Source organism: Schistocerca piceifrons, chromosome 2, assembly GCF_021461385.2.
Source record: "Schistocerca piceifrons isolate TAMUIC-IGC-003096 chromosome 2, iqSchPice1.1, whole genome shotgun sequence".
NCBI lineage: Eukaryota > Metazoa > Arthropoda > Insecta > Orthoptera > Acrididae > Schistocerca > Schistocerca piceifrons.
This window is the reverse complement of record NC_060139.1, coordinates 450,543,016-450,555,835: the sequence shown is the minus strand read 5'-3', so window position 1 is coordinate 450,555,835 and position 12,820 is coordinate 450,543,016. Positions and strand designations below refer to the sequence as shown.

The following is a 12,820-nucleotide window of genomic DNA, read 5'->3' as shown; positions in this document are numbered from 1 at the left end:
TCAGATATTGATACTCCAACAAAACCTATGTTTCTCCACCATATCTAATGATTTCTTTGGCATAATGACAATGGGTGCTCATCATGGACTCTCACACTCCGCTGAAAAATGCCATCTTTCATGTGCCCATTGATGGATTTCTCCATTAACAATTGTAAATCCCGAGATATTTTGTATGGATTCTAGTGGATTGTGGAATTATCCCCTGTCAATATTTCATTCTGTTTCATTTATGTAACTGGTAATGGTGCACTACAATATGAGCAAATCCGTAAATTGTATTAATAGAGTTTCAGTGTCCAACTGTTTTCTTTTAAATACTGTATTTACATAATGCAAATTCATCAATGAATTGCTTGTGGCAAAGGTCTCCACTTGACCTCTGTAAGTCATCCTCTTCTAGGATGTCCAAACTGGAATTAACAGTCCTTTTGTCAGATCTACTTTGAGCCTAAATTATCCAGGTTCGTGGGAACCAGTACTCTCCACCTACCTCCTGCACCTGTGTCACTCCTCCACTGTGCGAAACAATGCAAAGTGTTGAATTCTTCATTGTTTTACAGTGGCTGTAGAACACACAACATATTCTTTGGCAGGTTATTTCCTACAGTCACCAAGAGTAATTTTCCCATACCTCTTGGTACTTTTATCATGCAAATTGAGCTCCAAAAAATGTGTACATGGTTTGTTTGACTCCACCTTTATGATCAGTGAATCTTGCAACAAAAAGTCATTTCAGTGGTCATTCCCTGCTGGAACAATGTCCCACTGGATTTGATAGTGTGGTGTGAAAGACAAATTTTTTTGTGATGCTTATTCAGAATATCAGATCTAGGATTGATTGTGCAACAGCATTCACAGACATGGGGTAACAGTTCCATAAATTCCTGAAAATTTCTTGTTCCTGTACAAAAATTGAGTAACATTAATCCCAATGATGCCATATCATTATTCCCCACCCCAATGTAATTTGTTTCTCAGAGAATTCAATCTCTTTGTTCATAACAAGTGCAGACTAGTCAAGTTTAGTCATAGACACATGAGTCCCTGTGTACACCAAAAACCTATGCTCCATTCCACTTACTATGTCCACCAGTCAGCATTCCACCTTTGCATATATTTCTGTAGCATTACACTTTACTGGGAATGCCGTCCAGTGGTTGAGGAATTCCTGTTGTCATTTAATGAAGCTTTACCAAGATGCTGTTCATTTTACTTCCTTTTAACAGTCATACACCCAATACCCTGTCACACCACATCAGTAGCATTTTGATTGGTGGTATTTTTTCCAAATGCCTGTCGCATATCATAGCTGCATAGCAGCCTTAATGGCAGCAGCCAAAACCTTTGAATTCTACATCTGTACTTTTCTTTATCTATCGAATGGAAGTCCTCTGAAAAATACGTATAGTGCTTTTTCTTCAGCTTTTTCAGAATAAATTTATTCTGTCAACTTAGATGTTTCAACATTTATTTTCATCATCCTACATAAGAATTCTTCCACCACCTTGTGCCATTTCTGGAACAACCTGTTGTGTTGTTCCCTTATGAATATAGCACTATTTTGCTTGCAAATAACACTGAAAGAATCCTTTTTTAAAGATGTTCAAATGTGAATATTTTATCCAGTCCCTCATGATACATGACATGCATTTTTACCTCACCCACAAATGATAACCGCATCATGTGCAGATGTATTTCATCTGGCCAATTACCTGGAGTATCAGCAGCAGACCGACATGTCCTGTGATGGTTTGCATGCAAAGAAGCCACAAGACTAGCCACAATAGGATCCATAAAAGAAACAGGTACTCTAAATGAAACTTTTGTCTCTATTGACTCAAGTGCTTATGCTGTCAATGCGTAAGCACTGTTATACTGTTAAAGTATCTACCAGCCTTTGTAATGTGGCATTTTTTTCCAATAGTTTGTCCATCTGTTTCACCAATGTACAATTTCATCCTTCATTGTCATTGCTCATGTTTCTGGCAGTTATGTAACCTCTATCTAAAGGGACAGTATACTTAAAGTACACTGCACAACATCAAAGCAAGGACGGTTACCACAAACACTTGGGCAGAGAACAAGAAAAATGCCATTAATTCTTATGAGAGGTCATAGCACAGCACCAACTATCTTTGAATACACTAGACATGGAAAGAACTCTGAAACAATAATAGACCAAATATTTCTTGACTTACATAAACTAGACAATGTTGTAGAAGTGATTGACACTGGATTCTCTGATCATAAAGCACTAAAACTTAGTATAAATAATGTACTCTGTAAAAACTCTAGGCCAAGTGAGAAACACATCCACAGGAGATGTATTAATGAGGACAACATTAGGATTTTTAATTCCTTGTTAAAAAATACAAGTTGGGATCTAGATAAACATGATAGTATAGACATGAAGTTTGAGTCATTTCTAGCTGATTACAAACATAACTTTGAAATTGCTTTTCCCCTTAAGAAAATGAAAGTAAAAGGCAAAATTAACACATGGATAACACAGGGCATAAGAAAATCTGGAGAGCAACTCAGAATGTTAAGTAAATCAGCAAGGCAAAATCCTGCTTTGAAACAACGTGTTAAGTGTTATAGGAAATTATATAAGAAAGTAATCACTGCAGCAAAAAAGTTAAATAATGATTCATATATCAGTAGAAATAATGGCAACAAAAAAATGAAATCAGTTTGGAAAGTGATCAATAGTAACTTAGGAAGAAGCAAAGTAAGAAACAACATTGTTATTAAAACTGAGGACAAAACTATAAATGATCCATTACAAATTGCCAATATATTCAACTGCCATTTTACAAGTGTAGTTCAAAACCTCATACAAACCCAAAGTAGTACAGACATCAGTCATAACATCACATTGAATTCCGAAACTATGTTTTTGTATCCTGTAACAGTACATGAGGTAGAGAATGCCATCAGCAAACTAAAAAATAAATTATCCTGTGGCACAGATGGCATTCCAGACAAAATCATTAAACACAGCAGGTATATTTCTCCTCTTCTTGTAGATATAATTAATGCATCTTTCAGTACTGGCACTTTCCCTAGAAAGCTGAAACAATCAATTATAAAACCATTATACAAAAATGGGGATCATTATGATGTAAAAAACTACAGGCCTTTATCAATGTTATCTTGCTTTTCAAAAATTATAGAAAGAGTAATGTATGGAAGACTCTCTACTTTCCTAAAAAAAAGTGGAATATTGGTCGATGAACAAAATGGCTTTCGAAAGAATAGATCAACTGAAACAGCTATATACAACTTTCTAAAACTTGTCCTAAATTCCATTGAAAATAATGAAGTAAATTGTGGGGTCTTTTTAGATTTATCAAAGGCTTTTGACGTTATTGATCATAAACTACTGCTCGAAAAACTTAGTTGCTATGGACTCCGTGGTAATGCTCATGCATGGTTTAAGTCATATTTATCTGGCAGATCCCAGAAAGTAGAAATAGTTCATGATGGAAAGTCATACTTTTCTGGTTATAAGGAAGTTAGTTATGGGGTGCCCCAAGGATCGGTGTTGGGACCCCTGTTGTTCTTGATCTTTATAAATGACTTGCCAAACTATTTAACACAAGCTGATTGTGTACTTTTTGCTGATGATACAAGTCTCTTTATTAAAGCTCAGAATGAGACTGACCTTAACAGCAAAATTGAAACAACGGCAGTTGAAGCAAGTAAATGGTTCAGGGACAACAGTTTATTTGTGAATGAGGGGAAAACATTATGGATGAATTACAGACATGTTTCAAATAATATGAAGCCCAATATAACTGTGAAGCTAGGCCAACAGAACATACTACAAACGCCAAATACAAAATTCTTAGGAATTTGGTTAGATGAGCATCTAAAATGGGACAAGCATATAGATGTTCTCAATAAAAAGTTAAGTAAATGTTGCTATGTATTTAGAATGCTCAAAAATTGCTGCAGTGATCAAACAGTATTGTGTACATATTATGCATTTATGCATAGTCTTTTGCGATATGGTGTCATATTTTGGGGCAATTCAAGTCAGGCAAAACGCTCCTTTATTATTCAAAAACGAGCGATAAGAATCATAAAAGGAGCTGCACCTAGAGATCCATGTAGGGAAATTTTCAAGGAATATAAAATCATGACTCTTCCATCCATTTACATCTATGAAAGTATATGCTTTCTGAAGTCTCACCCCCAGTTTTCTTCTTTAAACAGTGAGTTCCATGACTATACAACAAGACAGAGTAATGAATTTCACAGAGAAGTGCATAAGAAAGCCCAATACAACAAGAGTGCAATATACCACCCAAAAATTCTCTATAGTGCTCTTCCCTTAAAAATAAAAAGGATTCAGCAGCTGAGCAGTTTTAAAAGTGAACTCAAAAGAATGTTAATCAGTAATAGTTTTTACAGTGTTAGTGAATATATGAATTCTTCAGAAAGATAGCGTGCCTTCACCTATCTTATAAGTTACTCATATACAAACTTGTGTTGTGGGGTAGACTCTTTTATGTACACACAAAAATTAATTAATCTGTCAATATAGTGTTATAATCATTGTTTCTTGTTGCTGTCCATTATACACAGAATATATGTAACTTATTTGTGTCCTATATTGTTACAAATTTATATCATGTAAGCTATAATTGTTTTGCCTATATATTTAATTCAGATTATTCACTGATAGTTTTTACATAATATGTTGTTATTCATATTTTTTCTGTATGTAACATATGACAAATCCCATATCATTGTACATGATAAAAACGGGTGCTCAATAAACTAAACTAAACTAAATCAAGATTCAGAACATTGATGTGCCTCATGCCAATAATGTCAGTAATTCCTACATGTAGCTTTTACTGCCTTCATATGCGGCAATTCATGGTGGACCACATTACAATATTGACATCACATTGGCCATAAATAGTAATCTTTACAATTTCTTGTAAAATAGGACAGATCCACAGGTCCCTCAGGTCTCTCAAACTGAACCCATAAATTCCTATGCACCCATCCTATCCACTATACACATACATAAGAACACCAAAAAAGATCATCTAAGAATATGAAGCTCACTTACCAAACTGGTGCCATTGAAACTGCAAGGCAGAGCAGATGACAACATTGCAGCCAGAGTGTCCTCTTGATGACTGACAGCAGCTGATGTAGCTACAGACACTTATGACACCAGATTGTTGAAGCCAGGAGGTGACCCCAACAGTGATGGAGGAAACACTACCATCAGCAGGACCATCTGAGCAACAGCATGTGTAGACAACATAATCTGCTGAGGTCAGCAGGATAGCAGTAGCTGACAGAGACTGCAAATCATTGTCAATGAATGGCAGCTACATCCAGGCTGCTTTCCCATCTTGAGCTGTGAAATACAGCACAGAGGAGGATGGTCTCAAGCAGTTAGCCCCCAGGATGATTGCTGTCAGAGGCGTGTTCCAATCTTGGGCAGTGGTCAACATGAACCAAAGTGCAGCAACAGGATAACCAGGCAACTACCATTCTGGACTCAAACACATGTCCCACCAGGGATGTGGACACCTTCAGGAGGCAGTCACCCAGTAGGTGACTCGGCAATGTGAAGACACCAGCTGGACCACATACAATTTTCTGCTGAAGCAGGTGCCTGTGACTTCTGGAGTCTAAGTCCAGAACAGGTGACTGGTTGCATCACCTTGTGCTGTGAAAGGGCTTCATCCTAAAGTTGGAGACTGGTACTGGTGGTGTGGATCAGTATCACATGCACACCTGGATACTATCTTAGAACCATTTAGCATGCTGAAGGAGATGGTCTGATTCTAGCACTATTCATGCAAAACATGCCAGCTAGTGTTTTCCTCTTGCCAGTTCTGTAGCCCAGAACATGAATGAAGTTAGGGTGCTTGCTTGCCTCTGTGAAGCAATAGTGACTTCACCTGGCCTGCTTTACTCATATGGTCAGCTCTTATGGATGCTCTGTCACAGCTGAAAGGTGTCTCAACTTCACTTTTCAGAACTGGTGGCAGGAAGATTTTGCAGCATCAGCATACTTGCACACTGAATGCGTCTTCTTACTTCATAGTTTGAGTTGGTCCATCCTGATACTAGTCATGATTTTGTCTTCCCCTGGATATGCATTCTATTCTTAAATACAATCTTAATAAGTCACAACCTCCCTGTCTTCAATTACTCATAGAGACATGCCAGTATATTCCATGTATGGTTAATGTTGTACTCATCCATCACAGGTGCAAATATTTAATTAGAACTTCTCAAAGAATCATTCTGATAATATAAATGACCACGTTTATCAGTGGGACTACATTTCATACAAAAATGTCTTTGTAAATAATTTTATATCTTCCTTTTTTGTAAGAATGTACCACTTTCTGTTAAATACTTTTATATAACATTTGTGTTGTGCACCTAGATGAAAAGGGACTATCCCTTAGATTTTTAATAACTTGTCTTCATCATGTAAGAAAAGCCTTTTGTTGCACTAAAATAATGACACATCAAATTGATAAAGTTAATATTTAACAGTTCTCCTGCATAATACATCACTTTCAGTTATATATATATATATATATATATATATAAAGAAAGATGATGAAACTTACCAAACAAAAGTGCTGGCAGGTCGATAGACACACAAACAAACACAAACATACACACAAAATTCTAGCTTTCGCAACCAATGGTTGCCTCGTCAGGAAAGAGGGAAGGAGAAGGAAAGACAAAAGGATATGGGTTTTAAGGGAGAGGGTAAGGAGTCATTCCAATCCCGGGAGCGGAAAGACTTACCTTAGGGGGAAAAAAGGACAGGTATACACTCGCACACACACACATATCCATCCACACATACACAGACACAAGCAGACATTTGTAAAGGCAAAGAGTTTGGGCAGAGATGTCAGTCGGGGCGGATGTACAGAGGCAAAGATGAAGTTGAAAGACAGGTGAGGTATGAGCGGCGGCAAATTGAAATTAGAAATTAGCGGAGATTGAGGCCTGGCGGATAGCGAGAAGAAAGGATATGCTGAAGGGCAAGTTCCCATCTCCGGAGTTCTGACAGGTTGGTGTTAGTGGGAAGTATCCAGATAACCCGGACGGTGTAACACTGTGCCAAGATGTGCTGGCCGTGCACCAAGGCATGTTTAGCCACAGGGTGATCCTCATTACCAACAAACACTGTCTGCCTGTGTCCATTCATGCGAATGGACAGTTTGTTGCTGGTCATTCCCACATAGAACGCTTCACAGTGTAGGCAGGTCAGTTGGTAAATATCCATCCACACATACAGACACAAGCAGACATATTAAATATGTCTGCTTGTGTCTGTATGTGTGGATGGATATGTGCGTGTGTGCAAGTGTATACCTGTCCTTTTTTCCCCCTAAGGTAAGTCTTTCCGCTCCCGGGATTGGAATGACTCCTTACCCTCTCCCTTAAAACCCACTTCCTTTCGTCTTCCCCTCTCCTTCCCTCTTTCCTGATGAGGCAACAGTTTGTTGCGAAAGCTTGAATTTTGTGTGTATGTTTGTGTTTGTTTGTGTGTCTATCGACCTGCCAGCGCTTTTGTTCGGTAAGTCACCTCATCTTTGTTTTTATATATAATTTTTCCCACGTGGAATGTTTCCTTCCATTATATATATATATATATATATATATATATATATATATATATATATATATATATATATATATGTGTGTGTGTGTGTGTGTGTGTGTGTGTGTGTGTGTGTTTGTGTGTGTGTGTGTGTGTGTGTGTGTGTGTGTGTGTGTGTATGTGCATGTGTGTGCCATACCTGTCAAATACCTCTTTGCTCTAAAATGTTGATCTGTAATCTTCACGGATTGTACTGCTAGGGCAAAGTTTACATAGCAATACTGACTACTTAAATGACTACCAAAATCAAATTTGAAGTCAAGCAATCAAACAAAACTATTTTGCTCACTGTTCATAGCTCCTTACTTTAGAGAAAGTTATTGTTATTCAGTAATATAACACTTCCTAAACTGAATTTGGGCACTTTCACAGTGGGCAGAGCGCTTCACTATATGTATCATTGAATAGTAATTTGCCAGAATTATTTTGTCCATCAGTAATTTGAAAATTGGTTTCATCAGTCACCATCAGATCAAAATAGAAGAACTGTCCTTCCAATAAACATGAGTCAGAAGCCTTTCAGAATTTTCTTGTAACAAATCCAGCTCCAATAACTTCAGTAGGATTCTATGGTACAATTACTATATTGGTAAGTAGATGTAGTTAATGATGTAATTTAGTTAACATTTGGTTTATTTTGCAAATTTTGATAACCTGCAATGGTCATGTCTGTTCAAGAACTGAAACATTTTTATATATTAATTTCAAACGTCAGTTTTCAACAAAGAATAGAGATGGTGCTGACAGTGGTGTCCCAATGTTCATGCTGCTGTGGAACACTGATAATTGTGACCCACACTGCTGATTTGCTGTGTTGATGGAACATTCATGAATCACTTGTCAGGATCTCCTCCATGCAACATGAAAAAGCACCAACAGTTTAGTACAAAAATCATAGCAATGACTTTACATATTTAAAGCATATTCTATTACGGCTTACCTGATGTCATGCAAGCTGAAAATGAGGACAGTGCTGCCTACCAGTTTGGAGCACTACAAGTGCATGATCACCATACTGATGTCACCTCACTCCATATGGTATCATTTTGTCATGCAGTTCAATGCTCCACACTAGGTCATGTTGCAACAGCTATATATATTTTAGAACTATTTACATGAAATGTGCACAGTGAAACTATACTTCATCGCTCCTGCAATATTACATAAATGACCATGTTGCACGATGGAACATATTTTCACATTTCTCTTCGTGAAAACTAACTTTAGAGTCATCTACAAGCAAATTTGAAAGGTATAAAAGTAAAACATTTATGTATGGCAGAATTTTTGCTGTCTTGAGATCATCATCCTGCAGTACCAAGACTGGATTTCAGATCTATTTCTTGCACTGGACAAAATTCCTTATTTTCTATAATATTCTGCATTTGTAATACTACTAGTTTGAGAGGGTTAATCCTCCATCTTCAGGCATTGAAATGTGGTCAGTTACAGCCCCATGGCAAAGGATGAGCTTCTGACCTTCAATTTTGTGATACTAAAATGTCTGGAGGTGAAAAATTGGTGCTCTGAAACAGGTGGCATGATTAATATGGAACATTGTAGTAGATGTTTTTGCTTGAAGGACCTCATTACTGCCATGAGGATGTTGTAATATGGACAAACTTATTATCTGTTTCTTGCTTTCTTGTAGGCCATCAAGTACAGAGAAAGGGTTCAGTCAAATATGTAGAATAAGAGGCTGCAATATAACTGGTTGACTAAGGAAATCATACTGTAAGACAGTGTTAGGATACGGTGGTATAGAACTGGGGCATTAGGGGCTCATGGCTACCAACAAGTATTAACTAATGTGTATGTGAAATTTAGTAAACAAGCACTACAGAGCTTAACTGGAGACCATGTAACTCATGATGTTGCATGTTTTTCACCCTTTGTACTCAGTGCTTCCTGATGATGATTCACATCAGTGACACCCCATTAAACCAAAATGGCAGACTGCTACAAATGCTCAATATATAGCTGTATATCTCATACTTTCTGACTACCAATTATCTATATGTAATAATAATATGACAACATTTGATACAGAAATTTGATATTTTTTTCAATGTATATAGTAGTGACATGTTAATACAAGTTGCAAATTACACAAATATATGTGAGTAAAGGAAGTCTTAAGATAGAGAAAGCCTTCTGAAATAAACAGATTAATTTAATTTATGAACTTATTTACTATTGGATTTATGTAGTGAGTAAGATATTTATGACATATATAATAGTGATAAAGAAGTTAAAATTATGCTGGTAAAAGTAAATATGTTGTTCAAGCATTGGTGCACAAATTAACTGTATCATGAAATATAGTTATGAACACAATAGTATGTGTTATTCAGTGTTTCCTTTTTTAACATAGAAGTGTTAGATGATGAAAACACAATCTTTCAATATAGTTGTGTTTATTCCAGGCACAGAGAATATCCTTAAAACCTAGGCAGAGACAGCACGATTTTCAAACAGACAAACTACAGTACATCCCCTCACTGATGGGGCATATGAATGAGCCAGTATGCCTTCTAAAGGGAAGACATAGAAACATTGCATTTAAAGTGCCAAAAGATTATTTGGTAAGTTATGGTAATTTTATGCAAATATCTTACTAATTTGATGAACGAAATACAACATGTTGTTGTTGTTGTTGTGGTCTTCAGTCCTGAGACTGGTTTGATGTACCTCTCCATGCTACTCTATCCTGTGCAAGCTTCTTCATCTCCCAGTACCTACTCCAACCTACATCCTTCTGAATCTGCTTGGTGTATTCATCTCTTGGTCTCCCTCTACGATTTTTACCCCCCACGCTGCCCTCCTATGCTAAATTGGTGATCCCTTGATGCCTGAGAACATGTCCTACCAATCGATCCCTTCTTCGAGTCAAGTTGTGCCACAAACTCCTCTTCTCCCCAATTCTGTTCAATACCTCCTCATTAGTTATGTGATCTACCCATCTAATCTTCAGCATTCTTCTGTAGCACCACATTTCGAAAGCTTCTATTCTCTTCTTGTTCAAACTATTTATCGTCCATGTTTCACTTCCATACATGGCTACACTCCATACAAATACTTTCAGAAATGACTTCCTATCACTTAAATCTATACTCGATGTTAACAAATTTCTTTTCTTCTTGCCATTGCCAGTCTACATTTTATATCCTCTCTACTTCGACCATCATCAGTTATTTTGCTCCTCAAATAGCAAAACTCCTTTACTACTTTAAGTGTCTCATTTCCTAATCTAATACCCTCAGCATCTCCCGACTTAGTTCGACTACATTCCATTATCCTTGTTTTGCTTTTGTTGATGTTCATCTTATATCCTCCTTTCAAGACACTATCCATTCCGTGCAACTGCTCTTCCAAGTCCTTTGCTGTCTCTGACAGAATTACAATGTCATCGGCGAACCTCAAGGTTTTTATTTCTTCTCCTTGGAATTTAATACCTACTCCAAATTTTTCTTTTGTTTCCTTCACTGCTTGCTCAATATACAGATTGAATAACACCGGGGAGAGGCTACAAACCTGTCTCACTCCCTTCCCAACCACTGCTTCCCCTTCATGCCCCTCAACTCTTATAACTGCCATTTGGTTTCTGTACAAATTGTAAATAGCCTTTCGCTCTCTGTATTTTACCCCTGCCACCTTCAGAATCTGAAAGAGAGTATTCCAGTCAACATTGTCAACAGCTTTCTCTAAGTCTACAAATGCTAGAAACGTAGGTTTACCTTTCCTTAATCTAGCTTCCAAGATAAGTCGTAGGGTCAGTATTGCCTCACGTGTTCCAATATTTCTACGGAATCCAAACTGATCTTCCCCAAGATCAGCTTCTATTAGTTTTCCCATTCGTCTGTAAAGAATTCGCGTTAGTATTTTGCAGCCGTGACTTATTAAACTGATGGTTCGGTAATTTTCACATCTGTCAACACCTGCTTTCTTTGGGATTGGAATTATTATATTCTTCTTGAAGTCTGAGGGTATTTCGGCTGTCTCATATATCTTGCTCACCAGATGGTAGAGTTTTGTCAGGACTGGCTCTCCCAAGGCTGTCAGTAGTTCTAATGGAATGTTTTCTACTCCCAGGGCCTTGTTTCGACTCAGGTCTTTCAGTGCTCTGTCAAACTCTTCACGCAGTATCATATCTCCCATTTAATCTTCATCTACATCCTCTTCCATTTCCATAATATTGTCCAAAAGCACATTGCCCTTGTATAGACCCTCTATATACTCCTTCCACCTTTCTGCTTTCCCTTCTATGCCTAGAACTGGGTTTCCATCTGAGCTCCTGATATTCATACAAGTGGTTCTCTTTTCTCCAAAGGTCTCTTTAATTTTCCTGTAGGCAGTATCCATCTTACCCCTAGTGAGATAAGCCTCTACATCCTTACATTTGTCCTCTAGCCATCCCAGCTTAGCCATTTTGCACTTCCTGTCGATCTCATTTTTGAGACATTTGTATTCCTTTTTGCCTGCTTCATTTACTGCATTTTTATATTTTCTCCATTCATCAATCAAATTCAATACTTCTTCTGTTACCCAAGGATATCTAGCAGCCCTCGTCTTTTTACCTACTTGATCCTCTGCTGCCTTCACTACTTCATCCCTCAGAGCTACCCATTCTTCTTCTACTGTATTTCTTTCCCCCATTCCTGTTAATTGTTCCCTTATGCTCTCCCTGAAACACTGCACAACCTCTGGTTTAGCCAATTTATCCAGGTCCCATCTCCTTAAAATCCCACCAGTTTCTTCACTTTTAATCTACAGCTCATAACCAATAGATTGTGGCCAGAGTCCACATCTGCACCTGGAAATGCCTTACAATTTAAAACCTGGTTCCTAAATCTCTGTCTTACCATTATATAATCTATCTGAAACCTGTCAGTATCTCCAGGGTTCTTCCATGTATACAACCTTCTTTTATGATTCTTGAACCAAGTGTTAGCTATGATTAAGTTGTGCTCTGCGCAAAATTCTACGAGGCGGCTTCCTCTTTCATTTCTTCCCCCCAATCCATATTCACCTACTACGTTTCCTTCTCTCCCTTTTCCTACTACCGAATTCCAGTCACCCATGACTATTAAATTTTCGCCTCCCTTCGCTATCTGAATAATTTCCTTTATTTCATCATACATTTCTTTC

The 12,820-nt window shown here is 37.5% G+C and overlaps 1 protein-coding gene across 1 annotated transcript in view; it reads left to right on the top strand.

The window, feature by feature from the left end:
* Positions 1-10,142: 10,142 nt before the first annotated feature.
* LOC124777651 (phenoloxidase 2-like) overlaps positions 10,143-12,820 on the top strand; it is a 175,253-nt gene continuing 172,575 nt past the window's right edge. Inside the window, exon 1 of the mRNA XM_047253131.1 lies at positions 10,143-10,257. Within this exon, the coding sequence (XP_047109087.1) occupies positions 10,177-10,257 (81 nt within the window). The 5' untranslated portion in view covers positions 10,143-10,176. The remainder of the gene's footprint in view (positions 10,258-12,820) is intronic.